The sequence below is a fragment of the Pteropus medius genome, unplaced genomic scaffold (assembly GCF_902729225.1).
Source record: "Pteropus medius unplaced genomic scaffold, Ma_sr-lr_union100, whole genome shotgun sequence".
Classification (NCBI taxonomy): domain Eukaryota; kingdom Metazoa; phylum Chordata; class Mammalia; order Chiroptera; family Pteropodidae; genus Pteropus; species Pteropus medius.
The window spans coordinates 1,184,766-1,211,136 of NW_024356335.1; the positions used below are offsets into that span (position 1 = coordinate 1,184,766).

Genomic DNA, 26,371 nt, shown 5'->3' on the forward strand with positions numbered 1-26,371 from the left:
GCCCTGGTCCCGACACATGTGAAGAGGGCTTGTCACCTGTGCAGCTCAGAAGAGCATAGAGAGGCCCCCTCTTGAGTTCAGAGGCAGGGAAGAAGGGGGACCCCGCCTTTACGGGGCACTCACATGTGCCCGGCACTGTGCCGGGAGCTTTGGGTATGTCTTGGGGAGTGAGTGTCATCGGTGCCATATTCAGAAGACACAGTGGAAGCCCAAAGCTCTGGGGTTCTCTGTTTCCCTCTGAGAACAGAAGGCCTCGTCTCAAGGCCACGGGAAGTAGCAGAGCGAGGACTTCCAGTGCAGACGCCTGTCGCTGGCCTGCCCCGGCCTCGCCCACCTTCGAAGATCAGTAAGGAGTTAGCCAGGTAAAGAGGGAGCATGCACACGGCGATGGCATGCACAGGGGCCCAGAGGTGTGAAGCAGCAGGTTGCAGGAAACTCCTAAGGGGCCCTGTGGAGCTGACGCGAATGAGAGATGTCACGGGGGATTGGGGTCAGACAGGTAAGGAGGTCTTGGGTGCTAAGCTCAGGAGTGATGACTTTACCTGGAAGCCTTGAAGGTTGAAAAGGGAGGGCGGTGTGAACAGGTAGATGTTTCAGGAAGGTCCTTCAGGTGGCGTGTGTGGAGAACAGCTCGTCGAGGGGACTGGGGGCTGACGAGGAGGCCGCAGTGTGGACGCCCGTGTGGACTTGCCCAGAGCCTCTCAGCTGCCTGTGAGGCCGCAGTTCCACCGAAAAGAATCTTCGGCTTCCCCCTACTCCCCATGCCCCGGCCCTGCCTGCGGCCGTCGGAGTGGGAGGCCCCTCACCGCAGCGTCCTCGGCCTCCCTCACAGCTTTCTTGTGAAAAACGAGGCCGACGCCTACCAACTTGCTGGGGACAATGTGAGAATAAATGATAAAATATGTAAAGCTCGCAGCGCTGCTTTAGGAAGGGGGAAAAAAAAAGTGCCATGGATGTGTTATTTTCCCTAAATCCAGATTTCTGCGTGTCATTTCTTTCTTCCCCGTCAGAGAAGCTGTTTTGATTCCCGGGGATGAGAGAAGCCTGAGTTAATGGGAGTGCATCAGCCGAGGCCTGTTCAAGCCGTCTGCCACAGAATACATTTATTCCCGCCCCCCATTTCCAGGCCGGCTCATTAATCTGCCAGAGCTGCGTTCTAATGCGCTTCCTGGGAAGCGAGTTGTGTTGTCACTGTGATCAAATTCTGATTCTCCCTTGATTGATTGATTGATTGATTGATTGATTGGTCTGGAGAAGTCAGAGGTAAAGCTGTGGAAACAAGCAGCTCTGAGTTTTCACGTATGTCTGCGGCAGGTTGCTTGTGTTGAGAGGTGGGCGGTGGTCAGAAGTTCACCTGGCCCACTGGGCATCGGCCTGTCTTGAGCTGATGTGTTGTAGGCAGTGAGGGTGACTCTTGGCATCAGGTTTGGTGGGAGGCAGTGTGGCGGGCAGGCGGAGCCCCACGATGAGCTGGCCAGCCCCAGGATCTGTCTGGGCATTGTTTTCCATAGAGGCAAGGTTTCCGCAGGACGGGGAGCCCAGGCTAGCCCATGATCCCCTGCTCACCCCCTCACAAGGCCAGGGGGGCCAGGGTGGTTCTAAAGAAGACTGGCTTCTGGCCCCCCACAAGGCCCAGCACCCTGTGGGATGCAGTTTGAACAGTTTGATGTAGAATGGATAAATAGGGGTGAGGGGACTAATGTGTCAGATAGTGACCAAGTGACTTCATATACCTGCGGTCTCATTTTATCATCACCAGAATTCCTTTTTCAGTTGGGGAAACAGATTCAGAGAGGTGAGGATCCTAGCTAACACACCCAGCAGAGAATCCGCCCGGGGCTGACTTCCCGCTCTCCTTAAAGAGCTGGTCCCCGTCCTTGGCCTTTCCCTCCAGGCGCCAGGCTCCCCGAGGGGCCGGACGGCCCTTCCCAGGCCAGTGTCCACACTCCCCCTTCCCTCTCACTTCCTCCCCTTGAAGGCCGTTCTCACTCCCCCCCTTCAGTGCTGGGCACAGACGGTGTCTCTAGTGTGCCAGGCACACCCCCGGCACTTTGCCTACGAAGAGATCTCATCGAACACGTGATCCTTTTAGGTAGATCTTCTCCTGTTTTCAGATCACAAAAGTCAGCCTCAGAGAGATGGGCAAGATTCCCCAACATATAGGCGAAGGAGTCCTGATTTAAATCCAGGGAGGACAGTCGCCTGCTGGGACAGTCCTGGGGGTGAGAGAGCGGGCTAGCCTGGGGCATGATGTTTTAGGAGGCTAGACTTTTTCAGTGGGCCAGGCTGGGGCATGACGTCCAAGTCAGAGCTTTCCCAAGGAAGAGCAGGGAGTCGGCCAGGGCCGGGCAGGGTCGGGGGGCATCCCTTTGGCTCCCGGGGGATCATGGCCCACACCGCCCAGTCCTTACACAATCCGCCCCAGCCCTTCTCCTCCTGGCTTCGGCTGCCCCTCCCTCCACTGTGTGATGGGCGTGCAGGAGGACCCCGTTTACCTGTCGAATGCTGTTTACGTGCTAAGCAGTTTTGCTGCACCATCTGATTTAATCATCCCAATGACCCTGGAAAGCCAGGTCCCCTTATCTGCACTGTGTTTCTTTCACGGCACTCATTGCTGGCCACAAGAAAGCCATTTCTAGATCCGCCTCTCGTGGGGGGCAGGGTCTTCTCTGCCTTGTGCCTGGGACAGCGCTTGGTTCCATGACCCTCTGAAGAAATACTTGACAAATGATGATGGAATGACCGAACTCTCGTTTTCTTGAAAAGAGGGCTGAGGCCCAGGAGCACAGACCTGTGCCCTGGGTCACACCGCAAGGGCAGGACTAGGCCCTGCCTGTCGGGGTCAGTCAGGGCCTCTCTCCCTGACCGGCTTTCGGTCTGGAATTCCAGGTGCGCCCGTCTGTGTCCCCGCAGGTCCTCACTGCCCAAAGGAACTTCCAGTTTGCGCTTGTGGCTTTGGATCGGCTCAGAAAAAGCGTGTCCTGTGACTGCTTGAGGAATCTGGGCACTTAGCCCAGAAAAAGAGTGTGTTTCCTGGCTTCCTGAGAACTGGGGCCCACCCTGGCCCTGGCCCGGGCCTGCAGAATGGAAGGGAGGGAGAGATGGACTCTGGCCCTGGAAGGCGACAGCGTCTGAGCTTCGCTGTCCTGCACCCAGGGCTGTCCCGGCAAGGCCACCACGGCATGGCCGTTAGCCTGAGCACTTCAGGCAGAAGTTCTCCCGCGTCCGGGGCACCCTCTGAGATGAGATTAGTGCTCTCGAGTTACTGGAAAAGGAGCATTCCTCATGCTCAGACAAATCTTTTTCCCTGGGGTGGCTTTCCCAGCACACCTTGTTGGTTGCCGTGAGGCAGATATAGGTGCAACCTCCACGACACGCAGGACGACCGGCTTCCGGTGGCTTATCAGGCTGCCAGGGCCAGATGTATTCGAAAGCCAGGCATCTGGCCTCTCCCTCCGAGGCTGGCGCGGGTTTACGAGGTGTCTTTGAAGAGAGCTGGAGTCATCCGGCCGTGATGTCTGCACATTGCGTAATTTCACAGTTTGGTTTTCTTTTCATAAGAAGGGTCGATGCTTCTCCCTCTCCTGCTTTTCATTTTTTCTTCTCTTTTCCTCCTGCCCCCTCCGTCATTGATCGGCCTGGAATGCCTCCTCTTGTGGGCTGGGACACCACCAAGTCCTTGGGGGGCATTCACTGGAGTTACCCACCAAGTAGCTGGAACACACTGGTAAAATTTCTGAGACGGGGGAAGCCTCTTTTCTGTACTCAAAGGAGAGCGGAGGAGGTCAGACTCGCTTCTCCTCTGCGAGGATTGAAAAGAATCACCCAGCAGGGTATAGGGGCTTGAGTTTGCTGGTACCTGGCTGTCATATACCCCCCAGGCCCGGCCCGGGACCGCGTGAGATTCTCACCCATCCATGGTGAAAGGACAGAACTTTAGGACAGGCCTGGCATCGGCTACTTTCTTATGCCGGGTGTCCTTCAAACACAGAATCCTGATACTAGATGGAAATTTTATCCAGAAAAAGTTTGGCAACTTTCTGTTCGTCTTCAGAATTTGGGGGAACCCTGACAGGCCTGGGAACCACTCATTCATTTCCTCTGTGGCAACAGAAGCAGAAGTCGAGCCTGAGCGAGTCTTCGATGAAGTCTGCAGAGGAAGCCGCGGCCACGTGACCACCGCTGGGCGCCAGGGGCGGCCCGAGAGACTGGGAGACTCCTAGGGCCAACTTAGCAAAGTACCACAAGCCAGGTGGTTTAAAACAACAGCAATGTATTCTCTCACAGTCCTTGGAGGCCAAAAGTCCAAAATCAAGGTGTCGGCAGGGTAGGGTCCCTCCAGTTTCGGAAGGAGAGTCTGTTCCAGGCCTCTCTCCCCGCTCCTATGGTTGCCAGTAATCCCTGATGTCTCTTGGCTTGTAGACATGGCACTCCACTTTCTGCCCCTGTTGTCACATGGCTTTCTCTCTCTGTGTCCCTGTGTCCAAGATTTCCTCTTCTTAGAAAGGCACTAGTCATTGGACTAGGGCCACCCTTGTCCAGTATGACCTCATCTTTACCTGATCACATCTGCAAAGACCTTACTTTCAAATAAGGCCACATTCTTGGGTTCCAGGCAGACGTGAGTTTTATAGGGACACCGTTCAACCCACACAGAGACCCCCGGAGGTGAGGAGCATGGGCCTGTGTGGACAGGGCATTGCCGAGCGTTGGTACTTCAGAGTGTCTGCAGCCGTTGGAGTTGAGTTGAAACAGGGCTCCCTGGAGGGACCTCTAGGCCACTTGCTCATGTGTGGATGAGGCTGGCATGTAACGAGCACACTGTGTCAGGCATGCTCTGTGCCGTGCCCAGGCACTTGGCTGGGGCCGAATAGGACAGGCCAGGGGACCCAAAGAGCTGGCTGACATTCATGTGGAGGAAAACAGATGCACACGAGGACTGAAGTCCAGGGAGGAAAAGCTGTCACCACAACCAGGGACAGGTCACATGAGCCCCACTGAATAGACTCAGAGACTCAGGGAGGGGACCTGGCTGGGGGCATTCTGACTCCAGAGCCTGTGCTGTGTCCTAGACTTGCTTACGTGCTTTAATACAGATGCCAAAGACGAGTACATCGGCTCACTTCAGCACACCTTTCTTAAAGAAAGGTCATCAGCATTTAGTCCTTTGGAGTCATCGGCCAGGACAACCGAGGGCTGAGAGCTTTCAGTGCTCGACACAAGCCGTCAGCCCTGGCTGTGCTCCTTTGGACTGGGGGAGCAGCCCCTCCCAGTAATGACAGGCCCTCGCCATTCCTGGTGGCACCTGCCACTGCTTCCTCTACCTGCTCTGTGGATAAAGGGCACCCATGGGGTTAGGAAGGAGAAATCCAGGCTCTTCCGGTCCTCCAAGGACTTTTCTCTATTCTGTCAGAGGCTCTGTGGTCCGCCGTTTCTAGGTTACGTCCCAGCCCAGACACCTCCTAGCCGGTGATCTTGAGCAAACAGGTCCCAGGACCTCTGTAAGCCTCACGTCTCTTCTCCTGTGAAAAAGGAGTAACGATTCCAGCGCTGCCCTAATGCAGAAGGATTAGGGGATGGCCGAGCGAGTTAAATGGCTGAAACCACCTTTATAAATCCTTCTGGTGCCTAGCACAGAGCCTGGTACACAGTAGGTGCTCAGTAAATACTCACCAAATATGAGAGCGCATCTCTCAAACAAGAGTTCCTGCAATGCGGCAGTCCGAGGTGTGGCCCCAGCACGGCCTCGTGAGAGGGAGATTCTATCGGCATTTCCTGCCTCCTGTCCGTGGGTGCACAGTCACCTGAGATGCCCAGGGCAGGAGTGGGGAGGTCGAGTGCGTGCTCGTAGCGTTGGTGGAGGAAAGATGCTGCTAAACTGTGCCCACATGACCCACTTAGTAAAATTATACCTGGGGGAGGCAAAGTGTTATGCAGAAGAGCACTGGAGGGGCCTGGAGAGCCGAGTTCTGGCCTTTCTTAGAACCCCCTATTAGTACCCTGCGCACATGCTCACTGTGCCCCATTGGTCCTACCGAGCGTCCCTTCCCTCTGCAGACCTGAAGCCACTGCTGGCATTAGGGCCTCTGTCCCACAGCTAATGCTGGGCTTGCCTAGCCTCCAGTCCTTTGCACATGCCGGGCCCTCTGCCTGGAGCACGCCCCCGCCCCGTTCCTTCGCCATGGATCGAGTCAACAAATGGTTGAATGCCTTAGACACATCCCTTCTCTGCCCCATGCCTCAGTTTCCTGTCTTTCAAATACAGGATGTGTGGACCGATGGATTCCTCTGGTGAGACATGAGACCGCGAATGAGTGGATTCGGGGTTTCTCCTGCTCATAGGAATGGTTGGGAGCGTAGCAGTGACGGCACACGTGTTTGGACACAACAATGTGAACAAAGCGGGGGGCACTTTCTGGGCACTCAACGCAACATTCCCAGTGAATGGATTAGGGGACGAGGCAGGACAGAGGCTGCCTCGGTGGAGCTATTCTAATGGCAGTTGGGCCAACCCTTCCCCACCTGGCCCTCTGCAGGAATTCCTCCCGTGCCTGTGGAGGGAAGGATGTGTGCGTCCAGGGCCTGATACTTGACGTGCACCTGCCCACAGAACTTTCTCTGTGTTTCCATGTCTGGTCCAGAGCTCCCCTTAGTGATGCAGACGGCAAGTGCTGCTGGGGCTCATCCCCAACCTTCCGTACTCCAGGCTGACACCAGATTTCAAGCCCCAACTTTGCCATCTGCCGGCTGTGCAGATTTGCACCTCTGAGCCTCAGTTTCCTCATCCGCAAAGTGGAGATAGTGACGCCCACTTCGCGGGAATGGCAGGTGGCCCCAAATACATGGTGCGGTGCACGGCATGGGGCTGGGGCCCGTGATGTGGGGGCTGTTCTTCTTAGCCTGCGTATCTCGTACTCCAGCGATCAGAGCGAAACAGATCAGTGAGTGGTCTGTTTGTCAAAGCCAAAAAATGTCTGTTGTCTGAAGAATTTCGTTTTGGAAGACAAGCCCAGGTTTCGGGTCAGAACTTTATTCCCTCAAGAATGTCACGGCCGAGCATCTAGGCATATTTCCTAGGCTCGGTGACCACCCAATCCTTTGTGCCTTCCGCGTGGACGTTCCCAGGTCAGGCTTTTTCAGACTCTCTCGCACAGCTGGGCTGCTTGTTGCGTTTTGGTATCATCGTGTCCACAGAGCAGGCTCTGTCTGGCATTGAATAGATGTTTTTTCTCTCTCTTTCTTGGACGCCTGAATGGCAGTCTCCCTCCTGCGGTCCCAGAGGCCGACCTGAGTGTAAAACTCCAAAATGGACATCAGAGTGGGGCTGTCCATTCCTGCTCAGGCTCGCGGCTGCCAGCGAGGCTTAGAGAGGTGGGTCGATGGCTGCTGTGACCTGGGAGTCTCCCTAGGGTCTCCCAGGCTGTGATTATAAAGGCTGCTGAGCAAAGTTAAGAAATCGAGTGCAGAGAAAAGGCAGGGGCTTAGAGCAGCAGCCGAGTCGAGGATGGTTCAGTGTCTCCAGAAATGGGTCTGCTGGCATCCAAGCCACAGGCGCAAAGCCCCCGAGAGCAGGAAGGCCACTTGGGATCGGCCAGTTCCTGCTGCAGGCCGGAGGACCTTGTGGCTCAGCGGTTAGGAGTGTGGGTCTAGAACCACATTACCTGGACTTCAAACCCCAGCCCTTCCACTTATTCTGGGCAGCATGCCGGACCTTTTTATGCCTCAGTTTTCCCCTTCCGGAAAATGGAGATAATAATATACTATGAGGGGAAGGTAGGCTAACGTCACTTAAGTGCATTAGAACAAGGCTCGATGCATAGTACATTAACAATAAATAAATAAATGAATTGAGACCCAGAGAGGGCAGAGGGCTCGTCTGTGGTCTCCCAGTAAGTCGTTGCGGGCAGCCAGGCTGGAACTCATGATTTTCAGTCTCGTGGACATTCGCCTCCTCCCCCTTCCCCCTCAGTCAGACTTTTTCAACTCTGCCTTTTGCAAAGGAAGTCGCGTGACCCTCCAGCCGGCAAGAATTCAGACGGCACAGGATTTCAGAAACCTCTGGGCTGGCTGGGGGCCTGTTGCAGTTCGATTCCGCTGCTTTTTCTTTTTCCTCCTGTTTCTTTTTTTTTTTTTTCTTTTTAAAACTCTAGAGGTCTTCTGTTTCTGTCTCCCAGAATAGAAAAATTAACCTTCGGCAAAGGAGGACTTTGAAGACTTGGTCCCTGTTGTGTGTCCCCTGCACCTCCCTTCTCTTTCTGGGCCTCAGTTTCCCCGTCAGTGAAATGAGAAGGCCCACCCCCCCTTGACAAGTGGATGGCCCCCACCTGCCAGCCTGTCATCGCTTTGGGCACAAGTGTGCTGCGAGATGCCACCCTGCACGCAGGTCCGCGTTGACTGTCAGGTTAGTGCTGACTAAACAGAAGAGGGTGACGCACCCTTCTAGGAAGCGAGGTGAAACCCACCAGAAATGCTGCCCGCTTCCGCCTGCCTCCTCCTTCCCAAGGCTGTCTGAGTCATCGCCGCTGCCTGCACCTTTCTCGCTCTCCTGCTCCAGCACGACACCCCTCGGCCGCACTGGGCTGGGGCCGGGGCGGCCAGGAGCGTCGCCTCCGCAGGCCTCGGAAATGAGGGGCCTGGCGTTTTCCTGGTCTCTGCTGGACAGCCCAGCCACGAGTCCTGCAGGCTGCCAGCCTAGGTGTGAATCCTGGCGCCCAGGGCTGTTGACGCCATCCCTCTGAGCTTCAGGCTCCTCATCTATGACATGGGTGGGTGAGCCCTGCCAGCAGGGTGAGATGGCAAGCCCAAAATGGGTGGGGAGGAGTCCTGCTCCAGCTCGTTCCCCGTCTTCCTTCCTTCCCAGGAGGCCCTGGCTCACCTGGGACTGAGCTGGGGCACAGTAGATATTGATATGCCTGAGTCCTCCCAGGCTGTGGAGGACAGAAGGACACTTGGCCAAGCAGGAAGCCTAGCGACAGACCCTCACCCATTAGGGCCAACAGCATCCTGGGTGCAGCCCTCACAGCCTTTTGATGGGGAGCTGAGGGCCCAGAAGGAGAAGGACCTAGGGTAGGGAGGCCATGGAGCCAAGACTAGACAGGTAGCTAGATCGGGAGTCTGCTCTGCCCCTGGTCCTCCTGTCCTCTGCATGTGGCTTCACTTTCAGGTCAGCCTGGCACCATCAAGGGGGCCAGCCTGGCCGGGCCTGGGAATACAGAAATCAGGGCCTGGAGAAATCAGCACTCGGAGCTGAGCCCCACCTCACTACCCCCGGCAGGGGCCTCTGGCAAGTCATGCCTACCCCGAGCCCCCTTTCCTCATCTCAAAAATGGGCTTATTTCCTGCCCTTGCCCACCTCTCAAAGTTGTCATGAGGCTTCAGAGGACAGTGTAGCTAAAAATCCTTCTGCAGACAATCAAGAACTGGGAACTGTTCAGATGTGAAGAATTTGATGTTTGTCATCTCCCAGGGCATTTCTAGATCCCTGTCACTCAGATAGTGTCTGGTACAGAGTAGGTACAGAGTAAGTGTTGACTAGTTATCATTTATTAAGCACCTGCTACATACCAAGCATCACTCAGGGAACTTTCCATTAGGTGCTGTAACCCTCACAACAACCCCAGCAGTGTAAGTATGTCTTCATTTTACAGATAAGATAGCCGAGCCTCGAAAAGTACAGTAACTTCTCTAAGGCCACACAGTGAGTGGTTGAGGACGTCGGGATTCACCCCTACCTCTGTACCTGGGTCCTTCCAGGTGCTCAGATGGCCCCCTCGGTCACTCCCTCCACCTCCGGGGCTATGTCGGTAATTGTTTCCAAAAAGAGTTCTCAGGTAGAAGGGCAGCAGGGGTGGGATGAGAGATTTGTACAAAGCCCTAATTTGTAGCATTTGCCAATTTCCATGGTGTAAATATTCCTTACGGGCCTGATTTCAGGCAACTGACATGATAATTGTCTCATAAAATCCCTGAGAATTTAGCACGTGCCATCGCGAGCCAGTAGGAGTGGCTCCAGGGCACCTGTGCACCCCCTCTTTCGCACAGCCCCTTGCAAACCCAAGGAAGACCACAGGGTTAGCAGTGTCCCCCGGCCTGGGACAGCAGACTAAGACAAAGCAAATGGCTTGGGTGGGGATACCTGTGCTTCTAGCCCCCTCCCCCAGCCCTCTCCCACCAGAGCCCCTGGCGCTGCTGGTACCAGGTACCACACAAAGACTTGGGCACGATGGACGAGACCCAAAGATGGATCTGCAGCCCCTTGATGGAATATCAAGGGCTGCCAGCCCCACCGTGTGCGATATTCCTGCCAGGCCCGGAGCAGAGCCCTGTAAACGCTGGGATATAATGGACAATAAAAGTCACTGGAAAATAGTGGGTCTCCTAGGACCAATGTCATCCCTGCCACATGCTGCCTGCCGGAAACGCGAGCCCTGTGATCATGAGGCACAATAGTCATGTAAATATATAGGGTCTCTCGCCAGCCACGGGCCAAGATTTATTTTATTGAGACAGTAGGGGGAGGGGAAGACAACTCGGAAAGGCTTTGCCATCACTTCCCAGGTTCTGGGAAAAAGCAGCGGGAGCCAGCATGGCCTCTCTCATCTTCCCCAAAGGCGGGGATCCTCAAAGGGCACGGACACCTCCTGCCACGTCCACAGGCCCAGGGACCCCGTCTGCCACGAGACTGGGGTCCCCTGGAGAATGAGGACTGGCCTTATTGTGACAATCAATTTGCTGAGCAGGTCGCCAGGAATATTTGTTGCAGGTATATTGCTGTTGAATGAGCACTGGTTTTTTATGATGATAATGATAATCTTCATAGTAGCCACGGCCATATTTATTAAGCTCTTGTGTGTACCTAGGTCCTGATGGTTGGGGCTGGCGTTTTGGCCGCATGTCCTCACTCAGTCCTCGTAACAATGCCACGAGGTGGGTCCTACATGGCCCCCTGTTTACAGAGGAAGGAACTGTGAAGAAGTGACCACAGGCCTGGCCGGAGCCCACGTGGCTGAACAGAGGCAGTGTAGGACTTGAACTTGGGGCTCTCAGACGCTAGAGCCTGTGCTGGGCCGCCTCTCTGCCTCCTCACTACTTGGCCTGTTGGTTCCAGATCAAGTGCCACCACCTCCTTGCAGCCCCCTTGATTGGCCCAAGTTGGAATCAATGGCCCCTTCTTTGCTTCTGCAGCAGTTACACACTTTGATCTGGTCCCTACCATGACCACGTGGTCCTTCCCTGAGGGCAGGAACCCAGTCTGTCCACTGCAGAAGGTGTCCAGGCGAGGGACGATCAGGCCTGCATCTTCGTCCAGACTCTGCCTCTCTCTAGCTGGGGCTCTTCCAGCAAGTCACATGACCTCTCAGAGCCTCGGTTTCCAGATTTGTCAATGGGTGCACTGTCTGCCTTGCAGGATCATTTTATGAGCACACGAGCTGCCAGCACTCCTGAACGATCTGGCCTCGCACCCGGCACTTAGAGGCTGCTCTTTGTGTGACCTCCACCTCCCACGTACATATGCCACCTCCACGGCTGTGTGTCTAGGAGCCCGGGAGGCATCTGAGCCACACCCCAACATGGCTGTGGCTTGTCATGAGTGGGGAGGGCAGTGTGCAGGGTGATGGAGGGCTCCAGCAGTCTCCCGAGGCCACAGACGGCATCCCCTTAGCAATTCCAGACCTGGAAGATCTGGTTTTCCTCCCAGCAATGAGCACACGATCAGATATGGCATCCCCAAGCCCAGCCTCAGGGCCCAGCAGTGAGTCACCTCTTAAAACACATCAGTGCAGTAAGGACCCTCCTACACTGTGGAGCCCAACCCACCGTGTTGCAGGTGGGGAAACTGAGGCCCAGAGACAGGCCATGACTTTCCCAAGGCTGTGTCACCCTGTGAGAGTCCCAGGCCCTGCAAGTCCCCGGCCACCGTGTCACACACATCATGGTTCAGAGAAGAGATCACCCTCGAGGAGTTAGAAATGGCCTCATACTTCCCAGCCCTGACTCGGGGTCAGTGAGGGTCTGGGGAGCGGGGGCATGATAAAGGAAGGCGTCGCCATGGCGTGGCCCCAGAAGCTGTTATCACGTGCTGGCCTGTAACTCCTCATGGGGTGGCAGGACTGGATGGAGGAGACCCTGTCACCCCGGACCAAGCCACGCTCAGCCGTACGGAGATTGTGCTGGAGGCTCACGGTGACTTGGGAGGCCGGCCGCTGATGGAGGGGACTTCAAGCTGTTTGTGCCCCTCAGCACAGCCCTGCCCTCTCTTCCATATCCCAAGTGGACAGGCAGGGAGTGGCTGGCAGCAAACGTGTGTGCATACAAAGACACAGAGGCTGATCAGAGGCAAGTTAGACTTCTGGAAGGTCTGGCCACCTCAGGCCCAGGAGGAAGGCTCTGTGGGGCTGGCTCGTATTACATGAATCTGTGTCTTCCCTGGGCGCTGCCCTGTGTCACTGGCCGGAGCACATTTGCCCCCCAGAGGCACATCTTTGCCCTGGAGGGACTTCCTCTTCAGCAGGCAGGAGGCTGGAAGCAGAAGGAAAACAGTTTAGGCAAAAAGTGCCCAACTGAGGGGCCCGACCTGGCCCACCTGGAGTCTCCTCTGCGTCCAGGCTGATGCTGCCCACCCAGCCAGGTCTCGGAGGACAGTCCTCGAGGCGTGCCACATGCACCAGGGCCTGTGTAGGGGTCCATCCTGCAGGCCTGTGGACGGCTGGCCTGGGCCCAGCCATGGCCACCCCGGGGGCTGGCACCAGGCATATGCCCAACAGTTGGGCCTGGCTGGAGGGGAAGGTGCGCTGGCAGGTGGCCAAGCAAACCCTGGTGCCAGAACCCAGCTCCATGTCCCCCGGGGCCTCTGCCGCCATATGCCTGTGTCGGTCCCAGCAGTCAAGCTAAAGATAGGGTGCGGGGGAGAGGTTCGCCCAGGGTAGGGGTAGCTCTTGTTCTGGAGGAGGAAGCAGGTGCTTCTCAGAGATGGAGGGGGGCTGGCCTAGAGCTCTCCTTGACTTCCTCCCGCGTGCCTGGGGGTCCGCCAGCCTCCACGCCTCTGATCCCACCATGTCCTCCACCGGAATGCCCTTCGCCTCTGGTCCTGATCCTGCCCATCCTCCCAGGCCACCTCAAAGCCCACCTGTTGTGAGAAGCCGTCCGTGACCTTGCCTGGCCAGAAGTGAGAGTCCATCAGTTTTCGTGCATTTTGCCAGCTTGTGAATATCTGTCCCTGTGCTCCGCGGTTCTCTCTTGTGGACCCTGTAAGAGCAGGGGGGTTTCCGTCAGTGTCATCTTGGAGTCGGCACTTGTCAGCACAGGCCCTGCACAGAGAGAGCAGCTGGAAGGACATGCGGAAGGAAGGGAAGGCAGGAGCACACGTGAGTCCTCAGCACCCGGATCTGTGCCTTGTTTGGGAGAGCACGGGGCCCCAGTAAGGATGTAATAATCATCAAACGGTGACTCCATCGATTGGACACCTATGAAGTGCCAGTCCGGGGCTGACTAAGCACTTTTGAGTCACATAATGCCAGGACCCTCTAGCAGCCAGGGGTGGCATATACTCTTCCTGTCCCTATTCCTCCCTTGAGAGCAGCAGGGCACGCATAGCTGGGATTTGGCTGAATCAGGACTTGAACCCAGGGCTGCCGCCTCCCAAGGCGCTCACCTCTTAGGCAACACGTATTTTCGGCTCATCTCACAAAAGAGATACTAGAAAGCGTTAAGCTTTTCCAGGGACAGCAAGAGCTTTTATGCATCTGTAGCATTTGCTGGGGTCCAGTGGGGGTGGGTGGGGAGGGAGCACCAGTGGCAAAGGAAGGACCCCTGTCCCTCCCAGGGCCCTGGCCGGTTTAACCCCAGCGCTGCAGTCAGTGTTCCTGTTTCCCGTGGCGGATCAAGGGTTGATCGAGTCTGGAGGGCAGACCCCTTTGCCTGAGCAGCGTGGGCGTGGCATGCATTTAGGAGGCTGGGTCCCAGCCAGGCGTCGCAACTGTGTGAGCCTCTTGCCTCCTGCCTCAGTTTCTGGGCGCTCCCAGCGTGGACTCCAGTGACATTCCAAGCCCGATGTCTTGGGACACGCATAGGCACACTCTCCAAGACCATCCAGTGGCCGCTGCCATCAGATTCCAGCCTCTGGTGAGCATCGGGCTGTCTGGCAATTGCGACAAGCTCCCTTCACCACAGAGGTGGCAGCCGGAGCTATTTTTGGAGCAGCCCGTGGTGGGGGAGTTTCCTTTTGGCAGTAGCCGGGGACGGAGTCTTCAGCAGGGGAAGTCCCGTATAGAGACAGGGCCTATCCCCATTCCTTCACTGGCCTTGGCACAGAGAGGCCACCCAGGTCCTTAGAAGCCCCGGCACCGAGCGCTCACCCTCAACCCCGAGCCAAGCAGATCTTCCCCGAGCTTCTCAGGAGCCACTTTGCAAGGTACCAGCCTTTGCTCTGCCTCCTGCTGTGGGGAACTTCTCACCCTCCCCTGCCACCTGGGGCTGCTGCTACCTTTGCCCTGGAGGGTGTGCCCAGCAAGTGACTAGGAGTCAAGGCCAAGGGACCTCCGATGTCTGGGCTCACAGAGTACCAGACCTTTGCTGCACCTCTGCCCGCTGTCACTTACCACCCCCAGGTGGAGGCTGCCCATGGGCCAGTGCTATCAGCCTGACGTGACCTTTGCCACCACCGAGGTGTCGGGGGAGGGCAGTTTCACACTGAGTGATCTTGGGCTTTGTCAGAACTCCTGAGGTTACGAGGAAAGCAGAAAAAGCAATGCTTATCTTTCCGGGGTAGGTTTTGGCTGCCCGGGCCCCTTCCTGCTGTCAGGGCAGTGAGTTCTCCACAGAACTTTCTCCTGCCAGGTGTAGCCATCCCTTCAAACCTTAAAATGGGGCAGGAGAGAAAATTAGGGGAGGGCAGGGGTTCACAAATTTTCCCTGGACAGAGGCCACTGGGTGGGATGACGGCTGCTCTCCTGGGGCCCGGGGCGAGCTTTTTACAAACACCTAAGCCCTCTGGCCCCCTGGGGGCCGCTCCCCTGGGGGCCGCTCCCCTGGGCGGCTTCCTTTTGCTGTTGGTTGGCAGGACAGTAGCCTGGCCTGAAACAGGGTATAGAAGGAGAGAAATTTCTGCTCTGACACTGTCCCTTTCCTTAAACCTCAGGCTCTATCTACCCAGCGGCCCCAGGAATGAGCAGGCCATGGGGCCCCCGGCTTCTCCCTTCCGGCCTCGTGTTTCTATACCTGGTCAGCAGCCATTTACCTCACCCTCTCTCTCTGTGTCCTGCTGGGCCACAAGGTGAGCGGTCGGGTCTCTGCCATTGAGGAAATCTCCATTCGAGGGAGAGGAAAACACATGAGCAGGCAGTGACAGCACAGGGACCAGGGCTGTGGAGCCTGGAGTAGCTGACTACCTGGGGGAGTCCAGGAAGACTGCCTGGAGGAGGTGTCTCAGGTTGGGCGCTGAGGGAGGAGCCAGGTTTGTCGAGGGGCAGGGGAAGCAGAGCCTGCCTGCCGAGGCCTTGAGGAGAGAGTGAGTTCATTTCCCCAGAGGGCAGAGGTCCTCGGAACGTGCCTGCCTGAAGGGCCGGAGGGTCCTAGCACGGAGTCAGATCCCAGCTTCTCCTGGCTCTGGGGGGTTTCCAAGGATCGCCCCAAAGAAATAAGATTGAAACCCAGACTATGGAGAGAGTTGGATCTGGGTTCAGACACAGGGCATGCCATTTACCAGCTGCATGGGCTTGGCGAGTCACTTGACTTCTCTGTCCCTCAGTTTCCTTGTCCGTAAAATGGGGCATCACAGACCTGGCAGCAGGAACGTGCTGAGGTGCTGCAGGTAACTCCCAGGCCTTCGCCAGGTCCCGGAGCCAAAGGCCTCTCTGGACAGAAACCACTGCCTCGCTGCTCCCTTACCTGGGAGATGTTCACAGCCCCCACATTTCGTTCTTCCAGAATTGGGTCTTCTTACCCGAGAAGAAGGAAGCAAAAGGTGATCAGGAGCCTCTTTGATTTGGGGAAGGCTTTGGGGAGCCCTGCAGTGTGAGGTGGGGTGCATTTTCAAGGCCTGGTGACTTCTGCCTGATGAGAGACCTCAGAGACCCTGAGGTGAAGGCCAGTGTTTCTTGCCTGGGGCTTCAGGAGGGTGAGAGGAGCCCCCTCCTCTGACTGGTCAGAAGTTACTTCGGCCAGCTCCCACTGGGCGCCCTTGCGTGCCAGGCGCTAGGCGAGGCCCTGACAGTTTAGAGATGACTGCGAAGACCAGTCTCTGCCTTGGAAGGAGGAGGAGAGGGTGACAAAGGAAGCAGTGTGTGCTTGAACAGCTAGACTTTTGAGGACAAGCCCATGTGGAAGCTGTCAGTTGGGGAGGAGTAAGAGGCCTTGGTGTCGCCTGACTGTCCGGTGTGCCCACCCTGCGTGCCCATCCTGTGGGGTCTGGGTGTTTCTTTACAGAAATCCAGGCTCAGGGAGGGGGCAGGACTTGCCCAAGACCCCACAAGAAGTGCCAGACCTGAGTAGGACCCACCCAGCACCTGGTCCTGATACATGAGTGGGACCTTGCCTGGTGTCAGTCATAGATTCCAGGCAGAAGCTGGTGTGTGGAAAGGCCTGGAAGGGTCAGGGTGCCGTGTGGTTGGGTGCAGGGCCTGGGGTGGGGTGGGGAGCTGGGGGAAACACAAGCAGGCAGGCCCTTGCCAGCTGGGCAGAGCTTGCAATGCCTAGCTCAGGCGTGGGGGCCTTTTCCTGGGGAGCTTGGGGTAGGGAGTGGTAGGTTGGGATTTGTGTGTCATGGTGGAGGGGACCTTCCTGTGGTGGTTTGCAGGTTGGGTCATCAAGCAGGAGGGGACTGCAGAGACCCTGCTGGGAAGGGGCCAGGCCAGTATAGGGCAGGGGCTCTGGGTGAGTACAGACTTATTTGGGAAGAGAATTGGCAGGACTGGATGAAGAGCAGCTGTGGGCTGTGAGGGAGGGTGAGGCGGAGGGTGGGGTGAGCCTGGGTTCCTTCTGGGTCCCTGGGCAGACAGAGGGGTGACCCCGTTGCTGAGATGGGGACCCGGGAAGGGTGGGAAGAAGCTCTGATTGGCCCAGGTGAGTCTTCGGTGCCTGTGGCTTTTGGCGGATGGGGTCTGGAGCTCTGGAGAGAGGATGGGGGTGGTTGGGGAGTGAGGAGAGGCAAGCTTGGGGTGCTAGGAAAGTGAGCTGAGTGAGAAGAATGGCCCCATCGGCTGGGTGGGTACTGCATTGCCCCCCAGCCGCTGGCCTCCAGGTTCTGCAGGCCCACCCTGCGGGAGGCGGGGCCCTCTCTGCTCAGGCTCTGCCTTCCGTTTAGTGCTGCTGTGGTCCCACGTCTTAGAGAAGCCAGACTCCTACTGGTTGTGGAGCCAAGGAATCTGAGCAGCATGTGTGGCTTTGGGGGTGGGAGGTAAGGACACAGGACGCGTCAGGAAACCAAACACCATCTGTGGCTCGTCCCCTACGGCTCCCGGGCCCCCATGACTCTGGCGTGAGATCTGGCTGTTTCCTGTCAAGTGATGGATGGGTAACGTATGCTTATCCCAAGACCAGAAGAGAAGTAGGGTGGGGGTGGGGTAGATCGCAGCAGCCAGAGCCACGCCTCTGGGCCAGAATTCATTCATTAGCTCATTCATTCATTTACTCTTCCAAGGCAGCTGGACTAGGGGAGTCAGAGAGACTTGGTTTCAAGTGTTAGTTCACCCCGCTGCTGCTATGTGGCCTCGGGCCCATCACTTAGCCAGTCTGAACTTCCGTTTCCTTCTCTGCGTAATGTGGATCATAGCCCATCAGTTTTCTCATCTGTAAAATGGGGGTGATGGCACCTCTTGGTTTTTTGGGGAGATGTCAAGTCACTCAGTGCAGACCGGGTGCTTAGGATGGGTGTCGGCTGATGCCAAAGCTGGTTCCGCCTTGACCCCACCCGTGGCCAGGTGGTAAACTGCCTTGTCTCCTTGCGCCTCAGCTGTCCACTGCGGAGGGGCGTGTGGGGCAGGGCCAGCCTGGGGCACCTCCCTTCTCCTGGCTGGCAGAAGGCCCTGGGCCATGAGCATCCATCCTGAGCTTCTGCAGCTAGGAGCCTGGTAGACTAATGGATCGAACCTGCACTGGTCTTAGGTCATTCATCTGGGGAAAAGAAAACCTCGTATGCGTGTAGGAGGCTGTGATGTCATGGATGGTTTTCTGCTCTGGGAAAACAACCTGCGAAGCTGTTCACTCAGCCGGAAGGACCGAGAGGGGTCCTCAGAGAAGGTGGCACGGGGCTGGGTGTCCAGCCGAGGCCGAGCCTCCAGGGACGTGGTTCCTCTGAGGGCTTGGCAGAACCCATCGGCCTGGTAGCCGCATCAGCCTTCTCCACCTCCGCCCCCGAACAACCCCAAACAAGGGGCAGTGATGCCCCTGCCTCACAGATAGACTGAGAATATGGCGAGACTCACAGCCTCGTGGTCACCAGAAGAATGCTGACCACATGGGCACGTGCACACACACATGCAGAAAAAGGCGGTCACATGCTCTTTCCGCCTTGGGGTTTGGAAGCAAAGTGACAAATACTTGTGCCCACACAGTCTGATAATGCACCTCCAGACGACCCCCAACACACACAGACCCTCACGCACATCGGCCCCCAAACCCATCCCAAGCCAGGTCCTTGGCCTGAGCCTCCCTGGTGTTTGGGGTCATCTGGCAAACTGGGAAGGTCAGGACCTCAACGAACCGCCGGCCTCCACGAGGTGTGGCATTTGGCGGGACGCAAAGGAGGGACACAGTTTTCCTCTAGATGAAGTTTCCAGAAATTGGGAGGCAGGGGCCAGGCGACAGTCTTGATCGGAAAGGCCACTTGGGAAATGTCAGAGCCCAGCTCAGCAGGAGCCAGTCCCTTCTAGGACGTGTCCAATTCAACCCGAGTCCCCACGTCCCCTCAGGATCACACGCTACAGAAGTAGGAGCCTTGTCCAAGGCCAGCGCAAGGAGGAACATGTCGGTGGGCTCTGCAGAGGTAGCCACAGTTCCCATAAGTGATGAAGAAGGCATTTGCCCCGGAGTCAGCCCAAAGGGGCCACGCACAGCAGTAGATAGAGCCCCAGCTCTGTCTCCTACCAGCCGTGTGGCCCTGAGCAAGTCCCTACCCATCTCTGGCCCCAGTTCCCGAGTCTGTCACATGGAGGCTATCATTTCTCCACTGCCCGGTGGTGACCAGAACTAATGACGGTGGTAGCAGCTGAAGCCTCAGAGTGCCCTTCACACGTGCCTGTTCTAAGGAGTTTACGTGTTTGTTAACCCATCGAATCTCCACAGTCACCCTAAGAGACAGATCTTACTATTAGCCCCATTTTGCAGACCTAAAGGACCCTGGTCCCAAACAGTCCCTGGGCCTTAACTCCTGGGTGTGTCCTGATCTGGTCCCTGGGCACCGGGTAGTCACACATGCCAGGAGCCAGGCCGGGAAGCCATGCTGTACATTCACACGGCACCTTGGAAATTCAGGGCCCTCGCTCCCTGGAAGAGAGAAGAAAGGCCCTCTTTGAGTGGCCTGCAGGGCTGGCATTCCACGGATTCTTGGCCCTTGACTTGGGCTTGGCAGCCTGCTCCTCATTGTTCTGAGACTTGGCGAGAGCCACAGGGACAGGCAGCTCCCCATGTTACCCAGAGGTGCTGGCGTGTGTCGCGGGTCTTTGCCCCGCTCTCCATGTCATCCCTCCAAATCCATATCCCCTACCTTGGTCTTTCTGCCTCTGAGCCCCCTGAGACGCACTTTCTGGCACGAATTTCTGGGGTAAAAGGGGTGGGTTTCTATTGGAGTAGGGACAGAGAGAATGCAATACTTTGAAATGCAACACCTCTGGAGAGCCTCAAGAGGCAATGGCTGTCTGGGACCTAGGAGGGGCTTGGGAGTCTGAGAGCCAGATTTGTGTTCAAATCTCCCCCCTGTAGCTCACTTGAGACATGACCGTGAGCCTCCCCTCTCTGAGCTTGATTCCCCATCTGTATGATGGGTCTACCAGCAGCCCCAGGATGAAGGGGAAAGGCCTGGCCCACCAAGAGCTCAGAGAACCTTCGCTGCCTTCTTCCCTCCCCTCCTTCCCTCCTCCCTTCCTGCCTCCTGCCCCTTCGCATGCCCCTCTCTGGCACCTGGGGGGACTGTGACTTGCAGGGCCCTCCTTTGCATTCCATTAGCTTCCGGACAGAACAGCTCTTAGGAACAGTAATTTACCCAAACCCCAGAAGTTTGACAGAAAAGGCACGTGGACAGTAGTGCCGCCTCCCCAGCTTGGTGCCCTCCAGCAAGGGACTCTTGGGGGCTCCTGTCCATGGGGCCCCTGTGGGAGAAGATGGCCCCTCACGGCCCACTGGCCCGGGGATCACCCCTGCTCCCTCAGCACAGGCCCCGTTCTGCCGCGGAGGCGGCTCGTGCAGTGGGGAGCTGTGGAGCACAGCACGGAGATTTGAGGCAAATCCTGGCTCCTCTACCTGCGATCTATGTGACCTGAGAAAACCTCGTAGCCACCTCGTGCCTCAGTTTCCCCATCTGTAAAATGGAACAATAAGAGACCCTATCTGGTGGCATTGTCACAACGATGTGGGCTGATGGAGCTGACGTGTAGGAAGCAGGCCCAGTGTAGTGATGACACAATTGTCGGTGTGTAATTACTATTATCTCTGATGAAGCCAGCGGCCTCCCACGGACCGTGCCTGGGGCCCTGTGTGTATGTGTGTGTGTGTGTGTGTGTGTGTGTGTGTGTGTGTGTGTGTGTGTGAGGTGGGAGGGCCTCTGGAGACTGCTGCCCATGGGCACAGATGTGGGAATGCCACGTGGAGATGTGGGGAGTGACCTGTGTAAATACCCACTAGGTTTCTTCCCAGCGTGACTTGCCAAGGTCCCAGCTACGGAGTTGACAGGGTCAAAAATATAACCCCAGGCCTCCTGGCCACACACAAGAGGCCGCATGAGATGGGATGAGGGGAAAGGAAGTCAGACAGCGACTGGCCATGGTTTCCGGTCCAGGTGAGGTCTGTGAGCAGGTGGGGTTGCACCCCGGGCTGTGCTGGTGGCTTTCTGAGATAAAGACAGAACCTTCTTGCTGAAGACAGATCCCCTCCCACCTTTCCCTGGAGGTCTCCCTAAGGGCAGAGGACAGTGAACATGTCACCCTGAGGGGTTGGGGGTGTGGTGCAGCCAGAAGCAGCTGCAGAGCCTGCAGGAGTCCCCAGTTTCATCTTAAAATTCATGCACATTTTACATTCTGTTCCGTCTGTATCCGGTTTATTGTCACACACATTTCCCCCTGAGTAACAACGCTGCCTCGGGAAGCTGCTCTTGTTTATCTGTTTATCCTGGGGCTTTTCGTGCCCGGGTCCTCTCCGTGTCACCTGGGGGTGTGCGCTCCAGTGTGGGAGCTCAGGCACAGATGGTGGGCAGATGCCGAGGGGGCTGTGGTCCCATCTGCATTTCAGGGAGTGGCCTGAGTGGCCCGTGCAGAGGAGGAGGGTTCGGTGGGGAGGGCACCAGGTTCTGGAGAGCCAGCGGTCCAGGGGGAGGCAGGGACAAGCACAGCTCCAGGATGCCCTCAAAACGTGACACTGATTTGAGACAACAGAAGCAAGAGACAGCAGCGGGTCTACGTTCATCGATACACATAAGGATGAACCACATGGAATGCTGTGCATGTGGCAGGGGTCAGAACTGGTTGAGTTTTAGCAGCTTCACAGACAGCAGACCACCTGGGCTGGGCCATGCTTGGCAGGACGCTCTCCTTACCGAGGGCTCCCCTGCACTCTGTGCCATCTGCTCTGTGTGGCCTTGCGTCCTGCCATCTATGTAGCATGCTGGAGAGCAGTTTTACCCAAAAATGCTGATGAAAGGTGTTTGAGGGAGGAGCCGGGCACTGGACACTAGACACTGGATGCCAGCACGCAGATTCGAGAGATTCTAGAGAGGCTTAGGAACCTTCAAGGCAGAGCCAGGGAGGCCGATGGTCAAGCTCAGCAGGCGATTCAGGGCCTGGTGGACATCCTTTGACAGGTCAGAGACATCCCTGAGCCTGGGAGGGCTGGCCCCCCAACCGCTGCGGCTGGAATGAACTGCAGTTCAGAGGGAGGAAGAGTGATTTGCAGCCTGACACCCTGGGAGATCTCCGGGGTAACAACCCAGCTGGTGTTGATTCCTTTCCCACTGCCCAGAATGCCCCTGTTCAGGCGGGTGTGCGTCCACTTAGGACGGGCATGCAGCACAGCAGGGCTTGCCAACCCACTGGCCTCTCGGTTTGGGGTTTGGGCTGGTAGGGACAGCTGGGGATGCAGGTAACCAGGTGAAAGATTGCAAGAGCAGAGTCTGTCTAGGAAGAAAGGTAGGTGTTGGGTTGGCTTCTCCAGAAGTGATCCTGAGACCAGATGCGTGGGAAAAGCCTGAGGGTATGGGGGAGGCAGACAAGCTGGGGAGTGATCTCAGACCGGATCCACTGGCCCCGCCCAGCTCTCCAGAGTGTAGGTTACACCTCAGGGTGTCCTGACCTGAGGCAAGGGCATTTGATTCCTAGAGACTTTGTCTCTTCACGGGTTCTAGATGAAACAGTTCCAATGGCCAGGACCAGTCCTTAGGCTTCTGTTAGGGATGTGTCAGTGAGAGGTGCCAGGTCCAGCAGCCCGATGCAGGGGCCCTGGCCACATGCCCACAGTACACCGGTGTCTTCCAAGCCCTTTCATCTTCTGCAGCCCTGGGGTTGTTCAGGCCTGGCCGTGGACGGAAAGCTGCTGCAGAAATGCTTGCGGACGAATGAAAGTCTGTCCTCCTGAGGAGCAGGGTTGCTCCCCTTGCATTCGGGAGGATCACCGTGGCTGGGCGCCACCCTCCCCTCAGGCCGTACAGCTTCTTCTGTGTGCCTGGGCCTGGGTCCTGGCCCCAGAGGCACTTTTCTGCTAGGAGGCTGGCAAAGGCTGCCTAGGACACCAGGAGTGCAGGCGATACTGGAAGTGATACTCAGATGGCCTTTAGCTCAGTTCTGGGCACATGGTGGCGCTTAATCCCGGACGGCTGCCACAGTTACTGTGACAACTGGTGACTAGCATCCTGACTCTCCCGGGGACTTCTAATGTGGCAGGTCACATTAGACCTGCTCCCTTGTGCCCAGGGGTTCATATAGGACTGTGAACTTGGCCTTCCTAGTGTTTGGTGCATAGGGTCCAGCAAGAATGGGGATGTGGGGTCCTTTCTGCAGCTCCTGCTTGCCATCTGACTCAAGGTCTCTCTCTCTCCTGGTCACCCAGGCTGCCAACCTGGTTTTATGTGGGGCTGATGATGGGAGACAGAGTTGCAGAACTGTCCCCCAAGGGGCGTGGAGAGCAGTAATGTGGAAAGAACACGGAGTCTGGCACAGGTGGGGTTGAATCTGGTGCCTCCCTTGCCGGTGGGGGTCACCTTTAGACTTTTCCCTGGACGGAGCCTCAATTTCCCCCTCTAAGTAATGGGAACAATCCTAGCAACCTAGTCAAGACAGCACAATGGAGGGAACGTGTGTCATGCAAGGTGTCGAGTCCTAGCCCCGCCACCTCTGAGCTGAGTGACCCTGGGCAAGTCACTTAACCCCTCTGTACCTCGACTCCCACATCTGCAGGTGGAGTGAGCGAAGGTACTCCCTCCAGCTGAGGGCTGTCGCGAGGACGGCGTGACAGGCGTGCACGTGACAAAGCCCTCATTTTCTTTTGCAGCCCGTGCCCTCGTGAGGCTGGCATGCAGGATGGCAGGTCAGCACAGCCACATGCCCCACGGAGGGAGCCCGAACCCGTGCCACACGCCGGGGCCCGCGCACCCTCCTGACCCACAGGTAAGCCCTCTTCCTCTGTCTGCAGTGCATTGGAGCGTCTCTGGGGAACACGGATCCCTAGGCTGCTCCGTCCGTCCTGGCTGCTGGAGGAAGCCTCTTCTTGTATGCTTCCAGCGAAGGGAGCAGAGCTCACTCCCTAACCTACTCAGCCCTTCGTTTCACTTGGCCTCTCCATGCTGGACTCTGGGTGGGATGCCAGGCCTGGCCCTGCCCCTAGGTGTGTCCATGGATCAGCGCTGCTTAGAGGGATGGGGGGGGAGAGGGGGTTGCGGACGCCCCAGGAACGGGGGAATGGGCAGGACGTTCTTGGGGTCAGAAAGAGCTTCCCTACTCTGGGCAGAAGTCTGCCTCCCTCTGTGGTCTGAACCGTGTTCTGGCCTCTTCAGCCTCTTTATCCAGACCCCGCTGAGCTCAGGGACACCGGTTTCCTTCCACCTGGATCCTTGGAGAGCCAGGCAGCCCTTCGCAGCTTTGCCGAAGGTGGTTTCTGGGGTTCTGAGCTGCCGGCACACCCCACGCCTTTGCACATGCTGTTCCCAGGGCCTGGAGTGCCCCGCCCTTCAAACCTCAGTCCAAATGCCGCAGCTTCTGGGGAGCCTTCCTGTTCCACCCCACCCTCCTTCTGTGCTGCCTCCACACCTGGGCACAGGCTCTGGGTCATGGCCATGATGGCATGTCGCTGGGAGGACTGGTTCCTGGGTCCTTCTTCCTAGACAGAATCCTCTGGGGTGGGGCAGAGGGCTCCCTCACGCCTGCTGAGTTAGTGCACTGCAGACGCATGCAGTATGCTTGCCTAAGACGTGGCTGTGCGTGAGGCAGGTCCACGTCTGCTCCGAGGTGCACACAGCCTCATGGGAGAGATAGATAGGAAAGAAGCAGAAGAAACTCAGGAATCAGTGGAGTTCCAACAAGCCACCGGATCCGAACTCGGGGGCCAGAGAGGCTCACTCGAGGAAGTGGCATGCAAAGGCCTGGAGGAGACAGAGAGTTTAGCTGGGCAGATCCTACAGGGCAAGATGCTCTGGTGTCCTGTGGGCAGCCTGCAATGATGAAAAAAAGTAACTGTCCAGGGTTGGCTTCTATCCCAGGGCTGTGAGACCTAACTCAGAGGCAGTCGCTTTCCTGAGCCACGGAAGGATTGTCATAGCTTCTAAATGCCCAGTTCCTGTTGGAGGCCTTCAGGCGGACTGGCGTTTGACTTAAGTGGGCAGGGTTGCCATGTACAGTTGTACAGGTTCTACACTGCCCAATGATGCAGGGCCACGGAGGCAGGTGAGTCTGAAACCTTTCTCCCACCCCTGAGCTCCCTGGTGCGGGCTGCCTCGGCCCTGAGGAGGGAACTCCTCTGCAGATCGACACAGAGGCGACATGAACTAGGAGAAACTGTGTGCGGATGTGTGTGTGCGTGTGTGTGTGTGTGTGCACACAGTGCACCAGGATCCGAAGGCATCTATGCTATTCATACTCTCCATTTCTGTTCCTGGCTGAGGGGCCCATTGCTTGGGTGGGATTTGGGGAGGCAGATCCCAGAAAGCTGGGCAGCCCATGGACACTGATGGTCCAGAGTCCACCAGGACATCTCACTGACGGCGGGGGGCGACAGGGCCTCCTCGGGTAATGTAGCAATTTGTCATATTAAGTCATTCACTAACAATTGAGTCCCTCTTGATTAATCTCCCAGAATTAGCCAGTTGCATTTTGAGCAATTAGGGTTAATTACAGCCTCATTTGGCAGAAGAGAGAGCCCCGTAATTATTTCGCAGACAAGGAGAGGAGGTGCGGGCTGCCGCGGCCGTCCGTGGCGTCTCGTCACACGTGTTGGAGGGGTAACGACATAGTTAAGTGTAATTAGACACGATTACTCAGCGCTGGCTGGCGGCTGGCGGTGAAGGTGCCCCCGGTCCCGCCAGCATCTGGCCAGGTCACAGCAGTGTCGATGTTGGGGCCGCTGTAGATTAAGGCTGGAAACAGGACGGTCAGGCACTTTCTCTCTCCTCGACTCCTGAAACACTGGTGTTGAAACACTGTCGGGAGAGATATCAGGGCCTGAATCTTGCCTATTCCAGGACATAGAAACACCTCGGATTGACAGCAGAAGCATTTTCCTTTATGGCAGGAGGCACTGCTCTTTCCCTGAAGTCAGCCTCAGAGGGAGGAGCCAGGCTCCAACTGCGAGAATGCTGTGCGCTGGACCAGGCTGGGTTCCGTTCCCAACTCCATCCCTCACCAGTCAGGTGGTACTGGGTGGAAGACCTCTCTCAGCTCAGTTTTCTCATCTGTAAAACGGGGCCGTGAACACTGCGTGCGATAGTATACCTTAAACATCCAACGTGGCCTCCAACAGTGTGGGTGTTAAGGAAATGGGGGCCTACGTTTTAAAATTCATTTTAGTTTTCACGGCTAAAGAATCCAGAGCTGGAAATACCCCCAATGTAGAAAGGACAATTTAGCAAAACACTTAGAACCTGTTTTTTTTTTTTAACCTTCTCTGCCCAAGGCAAGTGGTTTGTTCATTTCAAGGAGCTTTCTAGCTCGGAGAGCTCTCGGCATATGAAAATTTGTTTGCTGAA

At 56.8% G+C, this 26,371-nt stretch overlaps 1 protein-coding gene across 2 annotated transcripts in view; it reads left to right on the forward strand.

Annotated features, from left to right (window-relative positions):
* Positions 1–26,371, forward strand: part of NEK6 (NIMA related kinase 6) — a 77,799-nt gene that overhangs the window by 15,183 nt on the left and 36,245 nt on the right. For both annotated transcript variants that reach the window (XM_039861533.1, XM_039861532.1), the window contains one exon: positions 23,686–23,801. In XM_039861533.1, coding sequence (XP_039717467.1) covers positions 23,715–23,801 — 87 coding nt within the window. In that variant the 5' untranslated portion in view covers positions 23,686–23,714. Of the gene's footprint in view, positions 1–23,685; positions 23,802–26,371 lie in introns of those variants that run through there.